The 15,620-nt window shown below is 38.2% G+C and overlaps 1 protein-coding gene across 1 annotated transcript in view; it reads left to right on the plus strand.

Moving 5' to 3' along the window:
• The window catches only part of LOC111155605 (ST8 alpha-N-acetyl-neuraminide alpha-2,8-sialyltransferase 6), a 150,816-nt gene that overhangs the window by 89,310 nt on the left and 45,886 nt on the right, over nucleotides 1-15,620 (plus strand). Inside the window, exon 4 of the mRNA XM_022515870.1 lies at nucleotides 15,524-15,610. Within this exon, the coding sequence (XP_022371578.1) occupies nucleotides 15,524-15,610 (87 nt within the window). The remainder of the gene's footprint in view (nucleotides 1-15,523; nucleotides 15,611-15,620) is intronic.

A 15,620-nucleotide genomic window follows, 5' to 3' on the forward strand; every position in this document is an offset into this window, starting at 1 on the left:
TCAAATAAAATTAAAAGGGTAAAATTAATACAAGGTATGTTATCTGACTACATTGTAATGAAATTTGAAATCAATATTTGGGAAGAATATGAGAAACTCATAAATATGTAGAAATTAGAAAATTCTCCTAACTATGCAGTGAGTCTACAAAGTAATATAAAGCAAAATCAGAAAATACTTCAAGATGAATGAAAATAAAGACACAGTATATCAAAATTGATGAGGTGCAAGGGGTGATAACCAGAGCATACTAAATTTCATTTTTGAGGTGATAATATGTTCTAAAATTGACTGTAGTGATGGTTATACATATCTGTGAATACTCTTCAAAAGCCAATGGTTTGTACCCATTAAGTGGGTGAATTATATGGTATATGAATTGCAGTCGACCCTTGAACAACATGGAATTAGGAGCACTGATTCCCCTCCTGGTGCAGTTGAAAATCCATGGATAACTTTTGACTCCCCAAAACTTAGCTACTAATAGACTACTATTGACCAGAAGCCTTACTAGTAGCATAAACAGTTGGTTAACACATATATTATATGTCATATTATATTATATACTGTATTCTTACAATATAGTAAGCTAGGAAAAAGAAAACGTCAAGAAAATCCTAAGAAAGTGAAAATCCACCTACAGTATTGTTCTGTATTTTTAAAAATGCCCAGTGTAGGTGGACCTGCACAATTCAAACCTGTGTTGTTCAGGGGTCAACTGTGTATCTCCATAAATATGTTAAAAACTTCAGTGTGGGGGGTGGGAGGTTGGGGGAACCAGGTGGTGGGTATTAGAGAGGGCACGGATTGCATGGAACACTGGGTGTGGTGCAGAAACAAGGAATACTGTTATGCTGAAAATTAAAAAAAAATAAAATTAAATTAAAAAAAAACAAACTTCAGTGTGCCTACAAATCACTTGTGGATTTTATTTTAATACATATTCTGATTCTGTAGGTCTGGGACAGGGCCTGAGATTCTGCATTTCTAACAGTCTAAACCATGTAAGGCCATTCCTGCTAGCCAGAGTTCCATACTTTGAATAGCAAGGGCTCTACCATCAGATTTCTTGTTATCTTTCTGACCACATCTCTTGCCAGCCATGAGTGGGTGCATGATTCATGGGTGATTTCCAGCCACCCTGTGCATCTTGTTCCTCAAACATACCATGTCTGCCTCCTCCTCCTCAGGCCTTGGCACTTGTCATTCTCTTTGCCTAGAATGTTCTTCACATTTCCACACCCCTGTATGTGCATGGTTTCCCTTATCACTTCTTGAAGTCTTTGCCTAACTCTTACCTCCCAGTGAGGTCTTCCCTGACCACCCAACCTAAGTTGCAACCCTATTTCACACACTTTCCCTCCTTTCATGTGGTATTTTTCTTCATGGTACTGAGTACCTAGTTCTTCAACATGCCGTTAATTTATGTATTATTTGGTGTTTTAGTTTGGTAGAGCTGCTGTAACAAATGCTGTACACTGGGGCTTCAATTTACAATATAAATGAATTTTTGCACAGTTCTGGAGGCTAGAAGTCCAAGATCAAGATGTCAGCAGGTTTGGTTTTTTCCTGAGGCTTCTCTCCCTGGCTAACAAACAACTACCTTCTTGCTGTGTCCTCATGTGGTCTTTTTGTTATGCATGCCACACTTCTGGTGTTTCTGTAGATACAAGTTTCCTTTTTTTGATGAGAACACTAGTCAGTTTGGATTAGGGCCACCTTAATGACTTCGTTTTAATTTAATCCCCCAGGTAAAGGCTTTATCTCCAAATACAATCCAATTCTAAGGTACTGGGTGTTAGGGTTTCAACATACGGATTTGGGGGAACATAATGCAGGTCATACATTTGGTTTATCCTCTGTCATCCCCTATTACAATATAAATTTCCTGAGAATATAGATTTTTTTTAAAAAGCTGTCTTATTTTGTTCACTGTTGTATTATTGGTCCCCAGAACAGTACCTCACAGATAGTAGATTCCCAGTAGGTATTTACTGAGTACATATATGAAAATAAAAGAAGTGCTATAGACTTATATACTAGATACAGGGTGGTTGCTTATATCAGTCAGAAGAATTTAAAGGCAAAATGTTAATAGTCAATATATGGCTTAAAACTTACCAGGTATACTACTCATGCTAGCTCCTTCACTGTTGTAACTCACTCAAACTATAGGATGGAACTCTTCAAGAAATGGAGACACTGACTTTATTGGTTCTCTTAGATCCCTTGCAGTATATGGAGTCCTAGTTCTAAAAATTGATAGTGTAAAAATCACTAAATTGTTATTTTCATCTTTGGCAATTCTCATATATGTCTGGAGATTTCTTTCTATGAACTTGGAAGGTAGAACATCATATATATTTTTTTCATCTTCAGCAGTCTTGTGGGATTGTGTTTTGAGAGGAAATAGGAAAATCTTAAAAAAAAAAAAAGCTTCCTTGTTTGTGTATTCATTCTTTCTATCCTGGTGATGTGTTTGCATGTAGCAGATGTTCATGAAGGAGGTACTGAAAACTATGGTTTTTGTTTTGCTCTGAGGTACTGCTTGATTTGGGCATTATATTCAACTAAAGCAGCAAAGTAAATTCACTTACCCCCAAATAATTCTGAAAATAGCATCATGAATGAATTTTTGTTTGTGCTATAAAATTCCTTTTTAACCTTCCATATCTACTCGCTACTCTTTTTTTTTTTTTCTTTTTCTTGCTGCATGTTCCACAAGGCTGCATTAGTTAAACTCTCATAACCTTTGGCTTCTGATTAGGGTCAGTCTATGGAAATCATAGGCAGGAAAGTGGGAGGAGAGAGAGTTTGGAATATTTACCCCACTAGATGCTCTCTGTGGGCTTGGTTTAGGGATGAGGCCTCCTCTATTGAAAGCCATCACTCCTGTCCAGTGGCCCTCTTCTGTACCTTGAACTACAGCTCTTCCAAGCAGCCTATAAACTTGGGGCAGTGACAGCTTTCCTACTCCACCCCGGTTGCTGGCCTTAGAGTGGGCTTCACCAACCTATGTCCCTTTTCCTATGCCATGCCCCACCCCTTTGTAAAGAGACACCCCATTCCGTCTTGGTTGTCTAACATCAGTCACTGTTGCAGACTTTCCTAGCCTGTGTCTTACACTGTAATGAATATCAAAACTCCAAAAGTTAATTGCCTAGGGCAGAGAAAGTGTTCTTTTCTAAAAAAATCAATATCTGACTTTTTCACATATGGCAGTTTGGAGATTTCACTGGGGCCATGAGGAAGAATGCTGGCATTTTTAGGAATTAATTCCTGAGTCTTTTTAGAATATTTAACTTGTGTGTGTATGGAATGTATGGGAAAAATAAAAGTTTAAGATCCCTTCCTCCTATGCCAGTTGACAATAGCCATAGCATTCTAAATAGAAGCTACTATCACATAGAGTTGAACACAATGTAAATTGAATTCTTCTACCTTTAGAGGATGATATGTCAGTACAGTATGTCTGTACTATTCATAATCCAACTGAATATACCTTCTATATCCTTCTTTTTGTTAGCTGTCATACATTCATCAACCATTTCTTTTAAGAAGTTTTGCCCCGTCCCTTTACCCCAAAGATACAGATGTAGTGAAAAGAAGGGCCATTTGTACTCCAATGTTTATAGCAGCAATGGCCACGGTCGCCAAACTGTGGAAAGAACCAAGATGCCCTTCAATGGACGAATGGATAAAGAAGATGGGGTCCATATACACTATGGAGTATTATGCCTCCATCAGAAAGGATGAATACCCAACTTTTGTAGCAACATGGACGGGACTGGAAGAGATTATGCTGAGTGAAATAAGTCAAGCAGAGAGAGTCAATTATCACATGGTTTCACTTATTTGTGGAGCATAACAAATAGCATGGAGGACAAGGGGAGATGGAGAGGAGAAGGGAGTTGAGGGAAATTGGAAGGGGGAGGTGAACCATTAGAGACTATGGACTCTGAAAAACAATCTGAGGGTTTTGAAGGGGCCAGGGGTGGGAGGTTGGGGGAATCAGGTGGTGGGTATTAGAGAGGGTACGGATTGCATGGAGCACTGGATGTGGTGCAAAAACAATGAATACTGTTACGCTGAAAAGAAAAAAAAATGATCAGCTGTATTAACTGAAAATTTTAGAGCATTATACTTATTTGCAGCATTTGGTTTCTTGCAGACCTGAGCTCTTCAAGGGTTTGGTAGAAACTAGCTATAAAAAACTGGTCTAGTCAGGAATACCACTTAAAAACCTACTGACTTAGGGGCACCTGGGTGGCTTAGTTGGTTAAGTGACTGACTCTTGTTTTCAACTCAGGTCGTGATTTCAGGGTCATGAGATCAAGCCCTGTGTTGGGCTCCATGTTCCCCAGGGGGTCTGCTTGCAATTCTCTCTCTCCCTCTGTCCCTACCTCTACTTGCATGTGTACTCTTTCTCTAAAATAAATAAATTAAAAAAAAAAAAAGAAACCTACTGACTTAATATTACTGGGGTTTCTCCATGCATTTCTGTAGACTTAAAGCTTGGCTTTCACCATGAAGTGATATTATAGGAAACTAAATTAGTATCTCGGCAGCTTAAATGGAACTAATAGATTAATATCTTCAAGGTAATTTCTAGGCATCTAATAAGTACCCCATGAGTATTTAAAGATTACATGAATTAACTGGAAGTTATACAGGGCTTTTAAAAGCCCTATTTATATCTTAATTGAGATAAAACTAATCATAGCATGTGGGTCTTTATCTCCAAAGAGAAGTTTCTAGAATAATATTTTCAATTTTAATATATTTACTTAGTGTCATTTCAAATGTTACTTATAATTTGTATTTTATTTTGAGTATTATTGATAATGATTTAAATAGACATTATTTATTATTTTGAAAATAACTTGCTGCATTATTTAGTATGATTTATTGTATGTCCTGGGACTAGAAAACGTTTCTGATGGGATTAATTTCAGTTTCATTATGAAAATAGATGAGATGCAGTGTGATACATTGGAAACAGAGCCAGACTGTGAATCAAAAGTCATGTGTTTAATTCTTAGCTCATCCACTTACAATACAATATTGAGCAAGCTGTTCATCTTCTCAGAACTTTTAGTTATGCCATCCATAAAAATGGGGTAATATCATAGGGAGAGCTATCTTTCAAGGTTGTGGGATGCGGGCTATCCTTTGTAACTGAAAACTAACTATAAATATAAATTTGCAGAAAGTATGATGTGATTTAGAGCATTCTACTTAACAAGAAAGGTTTATAGAGACATATTTCTCCTGTAAACTAGCCCACATTTGTGGCATGCGTGCAATTTTACCTTCTCATATGGTTTTCCACTCCAGTCCTGCTCCCATTTGACACATCATGAGGGTAATTTTAATTCTCTAAAAAAAGCTGATTGGTGATTTATTTTTCAGTAGGAAAGGACAAGTATATAGAAAAAAATGCTTCTTTTGATATCCCTTTTTCTTTGGTCTTCCCTTTTTAATGTTAGAGTATAATGCTTCATTTCTAGAGTCAACATGCAAAAGATTCCCTGAACACAGCAACCTTGGGAAGGAAATAGCTTGAGGACTATCTTCTGATTATAAAATGGCCAGGAAACTTTCTTCCTTTTTGATAGGTAGTTCTGCTATAATGTGTTGACTTAGTTTTAAATATCAGTGACTATAAAGTCAGAAGATTTTCTATGCAGCTAACTTACTAGTAAAATTAGATACAGTATGATTAACATCTTTCAATATCAAATTAAATTAGAGCCAGCTACAATTTGTTGGGAGATGTATGCCACTAAAACAAAAATGTTTTAAAGATAATACATATTTTATAATGCACCTTTATTCTAATTGGCAATGGATGGTAATTTTAATGTTCTAGCTTAAGCTTGGTAGGAAGGAAAGAATGATTTCAAATTGATACAAACTCTGTTTCAAAGTAAAAGTGTAGTGTAATTTTTTTTCCTTAAGCATTTGCTCAAAATCTTGGTGGAGATAAAATCACCTTTAATTTCCAAGATAGGATTTGCTGTTTGGACCGAATGTGATAGTTCTGTTTCCCTGAGGCTTGGGACCACTGTGGGTGAGTCTTGCTTGAAGAGTTAGGTGTGGCAGCCAATTCTCACTTGGCCTTCTTGACAGGCCTCCATAAAGCTCAAACCGGGGTGGCAGTTGGGGGTGGGAGAGGGAGTGCAAAATTTTGATCCAGGTCAACAAGCTGCCCAATTGGGGTGAGGTGTAGGAGCAGTCGTGCACTTATTCATATTTAACAACTTGATCAGGGAAGAGGAAGCCCTAATTTGTCACATTTGCCAATGCCTGTGGTGTAAATACTCCCACCTTGGTCAGTTACAAGCTACCAGTGGTTTAACAATTTAGAACAAATGATCATATCAAGCATCTTTTCTGACCACAATGGTATAAAAGTTGATACTGATTGCATGAAGAAACCTGGAAAATTCACAGATACGTGAATATTAATCAGTATGCTACTGAACAACCAATGGGTCAAAGAAGAAATCAAATTTATTAAGACTTGGTTTTTTTGCCTAACATTATCTGTCTTGGAAAAATGTTCTATTTGTACTTGAGAAAATGCATATTCTACTTCTTTGGGATGGAATGTTCTGTAAATTTCTGTTAAGACCATCTGGTCTAATGTGTCATTTAATGCTAATGTTTCCTTAATGATTTTCCATCTGGATGATCTATCCATTATTAAAGTCCCCTACTATTACTGTATTACTGTTTATGTCTCCCATTAGGTATGTGAATATTTGCTTTGTATATTTACATTTATATATTTATTTATATGTATATTTATATATTTAGGTAATCTTGTTTTTTTATCTTTGAACCTTTATACTAGCTTCATAAGTGATTAATCTACTACCTTGACTATATATTTACCTTTCCAGTGAGATTTATTATTCATTTGTTTTCATTATTAATTCATGCTCCTTGTTTCAGTGTTTAGTCCCTTTAACACTTCTTTTAACACTGATCTAACGGTGATGAACTTTTTAAACTTTTGTGTTTCTGTAAAACTCTATCTTTTTTTCAAGTTTGAATGATAACTTTGCTGGGTAGAACATTCTTGGTTGGAAGTTCTTTTTCTTTTGGTGCTTTGAATGTATCATTCCACTTCCTTCTGGTCTGCAGTTTCTGATAAAAATTCTGCTTATGTGGGGGTGCCTGGGTGGCTCAGCGGTTTAAAGCCTCTGCCTTCGGCTCGGGTCATGATCCCATGATCCCCGAGCCCCGCATCGGGCTCTCTGTGAAGCAGGGAGCCTGCTTCCCTTCCTCTCTCTCTGCCTCCCTCTCTGCCTACTTGTGATCTCTGTCTGTCAAATAAATAAAATAAAATCTTAAAAATAAATATATAAATAAATAAAAATTCTGCTTATGTGGGTTCCCTTGTACATAAAAAGTGTTCTTTTTTTGCTTCTTTTGATATTCTTTCCTTGTCTTTAACTTTTGACACTTTAACTATAATATGTCTTGATATGGATTTCATTAGGTTCCTCTTTTTTGGAAGTCTCCAGGCATTTTGGATCTGTATATTTGTTTCATTTTCTGGGTTAGGGAAGTTTTTATCCGTTATTATTTATTTTTTTTTAAATAAGATTTCTGCTCGTTGGGGTGCCTGGGTGGCTCAGTGGGTTAAGCCTCTGCCTTCGGCTCAGCTCATGACCTCAGGGTCCTGGGATTGAGCTCCACATTGGGCTCTTTGCTCAGCGGGAAGCCTGCTTCCCCCTCCCGCTCTGCCTTCCTCTCTGCCTACTTGTGATCTCTCTCTCTGTGTCAAATAAATAAATAAAATATCTTTTTTAAAAGATTTCTGCCCCTTTCTCTCTTTTTCTTCTGGGAGCCAAATGATATGAACAGAAGTCCATGTAATATTGTTTCATTGTTCCCTTAAGCTATGTTCCCCCCCTTTTTTAATCCTTTATTCTTTTTGCTGCTCTGATTGGGTGAATTCCACTGCCTTGTCTCTGAGTTGAATGGTCCTTTCTTCTGCTTCGTCTAGACTGTTGTGGAAACCCTCTAGTGTATTTTTCAGTCCAGTTATTGTATTCTACAGCCCTGTGACTTCCACTTAGTACTTTCTTATATTTTCTCTATTTTTGAAGTTTTTCCTATGCTTATCCATTCTTCTCCCCAGTTCTTTGAGCATCTTTATGACCATTACTTTTAACTCTTTAACAGGTAAGTTACTTATCTCCATTTTTTAAAGTTTTTTTTTTTGAGATTTTGTTTTTCTTTCATGTGGAACATATTCTTCTGTTTCTTAGTTTTGCTTGAGCAGCATGGTTTCCCTAAAGTAGATGAAACAACCCCCTTGCCCAGTCTAAAAGGAGTGGCCAGTGTAGGATATGAACCTTGTGACTCAGCCCTGCCCCAGCTCTTGGTTGTATCTCAAACCTTTGTGCTTTTCCAAGCAGACTATTATAGTTTTCATCACCTCTAGCAGTTAAGAATGTGCCAGTACTTGTCAGCATCCCAAAGGGGAGGATCTCAGTGCCTAGGTTCTCACTGGAAGCCAGAACCTCAGACATCAACTTTTTAAAGTATACCAATGTATAAGGTCCTGTGGTACTGTAAGCCTAAGCCACCAGAATCAGGTGATCTGGAGGTTTCCTAGGTATGGCAGTAGCAAAAATCAAAGCCCCAGAGGAATGTAGACCTCTTTTCTGGATGACACAGTCAAGCTAGGGCAAAGCAAGGAGAGAGCGCCAAGATGATGTCCACAGCCTACATTCTATGAAAGCCATCTCCATATGCCATAAGTGTGTGCCAGGTCTGAAGCCTACCCCTCAGACTGTAGCTCCAGGACAAGCAAAGAGGCCTCCTTCACAGAAAGACTGAGTGGTGGGCTTTAGTTCACTGTCTGGTCAGTGTCCTGCAGGTGGTAGCCTGGCAAGAACTGTCTGACGGGTTGCCACAGTCCCATGAGACCCAGAAAAGCAAGTCCCTGCAGTCACCAGAGCCAGAGAATCAAGAGGTATCACCTGGATGGCAACCACAAATGCCGGGGGTACTGGCATTATGAACCATGGTACCAGACATGGAAAGTTCCCCTCCAAAAGATGCTGGCACTCTGGAGCACTGAGAAGTAGGAGTATGAGGACAGAACCCTGCCCTCCAGGACTCTGGAAAGGATTACTGTCAGCCCCCAGGTGCATGTTCAGTTAGAAGCCTGCCTCTCAGGCCACAGTTACAATGATTAGCTATTAGGTCTCCCTCACTAACGTCCAGGCTCCTGGGCCTGTTGGCTCTTGTTGTGTCCTGAGGATAGTCACTGCTTAAAATTCTTTTTCTGTTGGTTAGAGACCTGTGGGATCTGTGAGTGAACCCACTGGTCACCAGAGCTAGGTCATGTAAAGGTCGCCCCAACAGCAATCACAGCTATTGGGGTTCCAGACAGGGATAGGAGCTCCTTTCTGGCGGACCCTTGTTATTACAGACCCATAAAACCAGGACTGTAAGTTCCCCTGGCTTCTAGAGCTGGGCAGTCAAGGTGGTAGCTGCAGAAATCAGGGCACCAGATGTATGAAAGCTCCTTCTGGGATCTACTGCTGCTCTGGAGCACAGCAGAGGGAACATCAAGATGGCTTCCATCAATCTCCTGGAGAATAGTCCTGCAGGCTCAAGATGTGTGTGTTCGACAAGGTGCCTGCCTCCTTAGGCCAGTGCTTTATATATGTCAGTGAGCCTCCTTCCATTTAGGTCTGGGGCACTCAGCTGCCATTGATCTGGGTCCTGGAGTGGGTGAGTCAAGGCCACAAGCACTGGAAGAACGGTTTCTCCGGTTGCTTCTACCTTGTGGGTCTTGGGACAGGAGCCCCACTGTTTTTCAAAGTTAGATGTTTTAAAGGCTCATCTGTGAAGGGTATGTCTTGAAAGCTGAAATGCAGCACATGGGCTTCAAAACTGCCCCTCAGGGAGAATCTCTGGGTTTGGAGTTCCCTGCTAGTGTGGGTCACTGCATTGGGGTTGGGGTTTATGGTGAGATTGTGTCCCAGCCTTTCCTACTTACTTTGATGTGGTTTCCCTCTTGTTTGCTCAGTGTGTAATTGTTGTTGGTGGTGGTTTAAAGATTCCATCCATCTATTAGAAAGGGCGGGGGGAGAGAAAGCACAAGCAGAGGGAGGGGAAGAGGGAGAAACAGTCTCTTGCCCTGAGCAGGGAGCCTGATGCAGGGCTTTATCCTCTGGAATTACCACCTGAGCTGAAGGCAGACACCCAACAGACTGAGCTACCCAGGCACCCCACAATGTGTAGTTGTAACTCAGCCAGGCTTTAGTTTAGTTTAGTTTTGTTTTGTTTTGATTTGTTTTAAGAGGAAATTGTTGTATTTGTAGCTGTGGACTCTGTGTCCAAGCTAAGTTCAGGATCTTTCTGTGTCACCACCTTGAACCAGAACTGTTCTATATTTTAACTCCACCATCAAAGCTAGCCATGTTGCATCTCTCCGAACACTTTTCTGTGGTTACTTACATCTCCCTCTGATTCTGACCTCTATTTCTTCTTGAGAGAGTTTTTGTAGTTTGTGTCTTTCAAGAAGTATGTCCATTGTGTCTAAGTTGTCAAAATTTTTGGCATAAAGTTGTTATTATACTTTTATGTCTGTAGGACTGCAGTGTTGCAGTCTCCAACATTGTTCTCATCTTGGTCATTTGTGTCTGTTTTTTACCTGAGCAATGTGACAGTAAGTTTGTCAACTTTATTTTTAAAACAAAACAGCTTTTGATTTCATTCATTTCTTTCTCTTATCAATTCCTGCTCATACCCTATTTTTTTCATGGTAATATTTCTTGCTCAGAAAACTACTTTGTCTGATATGAGTATAGACAGTATAGCTTTGTATTAATTAGTTCTACTATGGTATATCTCTTCTCACCTTTTTACTTTTAACCTGTTTACACATATGAAATGCTTATTTTGTAAATAATATGTGATTAAAATCCAAGATGACATTCTCTGCCTTTTGTATGTTTACATTATTTACACTTAATGGGATTATTCATATGGCTGGGTTTAAATCTACCATTGTGTTATTTGTTTTCTGTTTGCCTGCTCTTTGTTCCTTTTCCACCCTTCTTTTTTTTTAATTAATTTTTTATTTTTATTTTTTATAAACATATAATATATTTATTTATATATATTTTTATATATTTATAATATATTTATATATATATATTTATAATATATATATTTATAAACATATATTTTTATCCCCAGGGGTACAGGTCTGTGAATCGCCAGGTTTACACACTTCACAGCACTCACCCCAGCACATACCCTCCCCAATGTCCATAACCCTACCCCCCTTCTCCCAACCCCCCTCCCCCCAGCAACCCACAGTTTGTTTTGTGAGACTACAAGTCACTTATGGTTTGTCTCCCTCCCAATCCCATCTAGTTTCATTTATTCTTCTCCTACCCCCTTAACCCCCCATGTTGCATCTCCACTTCCACATATCAGGGAGATCATATGATAGTTGTCTTTCTCCGAATGACTTACTTCGCTAAGCATGATACCCTCTAGTTCCATCCACATCGTGGCAAATGGCTCCACCCTTCTTTTGATTGAGCATTTTATGTATGGTTACATCCTCACTCTTTATGGCTTTGTTTTTACTGATTGCTTTAAGTGAGCAGTACAGTTTTGCCTTAAACAAAATGGGTTTGAACTGCATGGGTCCACTTATACATGGGTTTTTTTATAGTACTGTAAATGTATTTTCTCTTCCTTATGACTTCTGAATAACTATGTCTTTTCTCTAGCTTACCTTATTGTAAGAATACAGTATATCATACATATAAGTTAACATACAAAATATGTGTTAATTGGCTATTTATGTTATTGGTGAAGTTTTTGGTCAATAGTAGCCTATTGGTAATTAAATTTTTTCAGAGTCAAAAGTTATATATGGATTTTTGACTGCACAGGGGGTCAAGACCAGTAACCCCGTGTTGTTTAAAGGTCAACTGTATATGTCTTCTTGTCATCACAATCTGCTTTCAAAGTGATTTATATAATTCTCCTCTCTGGCCTTTGTTCTATGGTTGTCAGGCATTGATTTCTACATATGTTATAAACTCCCCAATATATTATTATTATACTTACTTTAAATAGTCAATTATTTATTTAAGAGATGTAGAAAAAAAAAGGTCTTTTGTATATTTACATATTTACCACTTCTAGTGTTCTTCATTATTTTGTATCGAGCCAGATGTACTTTGGTTTCCTTTTTCTTCCATCTAAAGGACTCTGTTAGCATTCCTTCTACTGCAGGTTTACTGGTATGAATTCTTTCAGCCTTTGTATGTCTGAAAAAGTTCCTGTTTTACCCTCATTTTTTGAAAGGTTTGATGACTGTAGAAATCTAGGCTGACAATCCCCTAAATGATGTTCTTTATTTTAATCGTATCTTCTGATTTCCATTGTTCCTGACAAGTCTGCCATAATCTTGCTTTGTTTCTATGTATGTAATATGTTTCTTTTCTCTAACTACTTTTTTTAAAAAGATTTATTTATTTGGGAGAGAGAGAGAGAGAGAGAGAGAGAGAGAAAGAGTGAACATGAACTGGGTCGGGAGGGCAGAGGGAGAGGGAAAAACAGACTCCCTACTTAGCAGGGAGCCCTACGTGGGGCTTGATCCCAGGATCCCGGGATCATGACTTGAGCCTAAGATCAGACACTTAACTGACTGAGCCACCAGGCACCCCTCTTTTCTCTAACTACTTTTAAGATTTTCTCTTTATCACTGGCTTAAAGAAATTTTATTATTGTTTGTCTTGTGTAGTTTTTAAAAATATTGATTTATGTATGTATTTAGAGAGCAGACTTGCAAAAGTAGGGGGTACAGAGGGAGAGGGAGAGAAATCCTCAACAGACTCCCCACTGAACATGGAGTTCTATTCGGGGCTTGATCTCCCCACCCTGAGATTATGACCTGAGCAGAAATCATGAGTCAGGTGCTTAACTGACTGAGCTACCCAGGCGTCCCTAGTCTTTTTTTTTTTCCTAAACATCTCTTGTATTTTCAGCTTGTTGAGCTTTTTGGATTTGTGGGTTTATAGTTCTCATTTGGAAAATTTGCTACCATAATTTTTTGAAAAAGTCTTTTCTTTCTGTGTTCAAAATTTTTCATATATTAGGGCATTCAGGATTGTCTCACAGCTTTGTGATTGTAACTTTTACACTCAATCTTTTCTTTCATGTCTCATTTTCAAAAGTTTCTACTTCTCTGTCTCTACTTCTCTGTCTTCTCTGTACTAATCTATCTTAGCTATACATCATGAGAAATTTAATCCTTTTCTGCCTAGTAAATGTCATTTAAAGAAAACTTCAAACTCTGACACATTTTGTTTTTGGGAGATGATAGTAATTTCATACTTACTGTACTTTTTATGTTGTGTTTTATCCTGACGACTTCAAATACTGTTACAATTCTCATTGATTTAATGAGAAGAATTTGTATTTGGCTTCTCTTTTTTCGATCTCTTTTTCATTGGGCTTTGTGAGGTAGCAATTCTTTTGTTACTTTGCCCGATAGACTGTGGTACACAGAGTATCCTGTTTTAAATATGATGAAATGACTAAAAACCATGCCATGGTGGAGATAAGACTCTACAGACAGGAGAGCACAGGCACCGTGTCATGATTCTGCTGAAGAGCCAGAAATTGAGAGAGCCTTGGGTAGGTTGCTGAATGTGTATTTCTTTTTCTTTCTTTCTTTCTTTTTTATTCTTTTTTCCCTGAGCTTAACACTGTCTTACGGAGTCTCTGGGTTTCTCCTACTGTGTGGAGACAGGTAATATTTACTCCAGCTAGGAAGTGTCACATTTAGACAAAGCTTTGGGGATAGAATATATAGATCTGTCAGGCTCCCTGGCATGCTAAGACAAGTCTCATGACCCATGGGAATGAGGTAAATCTGTTAAGGTTGGAAGCCTGTATATGAGTAAAACTATTTTTAGCTTCTCCTGTGATTTTTTTTGCTTGCTTCTCCTTTATTAAAAAACAGTCTTTCAAGATTTTCAGATTTTCTTAGCTGGGCCAACAGCAGCCAAGGGAAAAAATATATGTATTTTTAATTTTTGGCAGCATCATTGAAGACAGAGATACCCAAAAGAAAGGTAAGCTTCAGAGGGAGAGGAGTTGCTTGGTTGATGACCTTGCCCACCTATAACAAATACCTCTTCCAGAGTGAAGGTTTGGAGGCCCTGCATTTTGCTGGATGGAGATGGGGAGTGGCTTCTTTTCTTTTCTTTTTTAAGATTTTATTTATTTATTTGACAGAGAGAGATCGCAAGTAGGCAGAGAGGCAGGCAGAGAGAGAGGGGGAAGCAGGGTCCCCGCTGAGCAGAGAGCCTGATGCGGAGCTTGATCCCAGGACCCTGCTGAGATCATGACCTGAGCCAAAGGCAGAGGCTTAACCCACTGAGCCACCCAGGTGCCCCTAGGGGTGGGGAGTGGTTTCTGACAGGATTTTTCATGGCCCTCTCCCTTCTCCACCCACCAGACATATTCCATCTCTAATGCAGAGCCTTCATCTCAAGTGGTAGATAACTAATGACTCAGATATTAATTTAAAGAAAATTTAAGGGTTTTTTTTTCCCACACAAAGGGTCCTTGTATTTGAGTTTATTTCTTATTATTTTTTAAATTTTTAAAAAATATTTTATTTATCTGAGAGATCAAATCACAAACTTTGGGGGTGAGGAGCAGCGGAGGAGGGAAAAGCAGACACCCCACTGAGCAGGGAGCCCTATGTAGGACTCAGTCCCAGGACCCTGGGATCATGTCCTGAGCTGAAGGCAGGCAGATGCTTAACCAACTCAGGCATCCATGGGCCTCAACATTTGTATTAAAATGATAACCCTTCAAGACTAGACTTTTCTGTGATTAAAGGAATTAATACTTACTGATGAAATTTCAGGTAGAAGGAGATTTACTGGGGACTGCGATCCTACGAAACTGTATTGCTGAGCCTATAGAATTTTTTATGCCACTATATATACATCTCTCTTAACTGAGCTTAATCTGTTTTTTTTTTTAGTGTACTATTCAGAATTAAAATTTAAGATGATTATTTTAGAGAAATTTTATCTGTATTTCCCAACATAAATCAATCAACTTAGAGTATAAAAAATGATAAACTCTATATTTATGGTAAACATCTATAAAATATATTTGTCAGTGAGTTATAGCGAAATGAAATGGCTATAAGATATGAATGGAAATTGAGGTGCTGTCATGGTATATTTGTAATACTAGGCTTGACTTATGATATGTGCAAATCACATGTTTCTAAATCAACATAATAATTCTTTCCAAATTTATGTTCCTAGCGGTTTTGAAATGGGTATGATATTAACTTATTTCTACATTACCTTATTTCACAAAAGATTTAGAGAGCTAAAATGAGCAGATTGTCAAAATGCCCTTTAGGACACTTATATGTGTGTTTAGCAATATATGGGATCTCTGTTTTCTAATTTTGCTGACATTTCACTTTTAGGTATTTAGAGAGTGACTATCTTCAGATTATCAGAAATATACAGAGCTGTCCATGGAAACGACGAGAAGAAGAATATGAGAATTTTAGGTAAAGAATT

Source organism: Enhydra lutris, unplaced genomic scaffold (assembly GCF_002288905.1).
Source record: "Enhydra lutris kenyoni isolate GAN:26980312 unplaced genomic scaffold, ASM228890v2 scaffoldscaffold42, whole genome shotgun sequence".
In the NCBI taxonomy this organism is placed as follows: domain Eukaryota; kingdom Metazoa; phylum Chordata; class Mammalia; order Carnivora; family Mustelidae; genus Enhydra; species Enhydra lutris.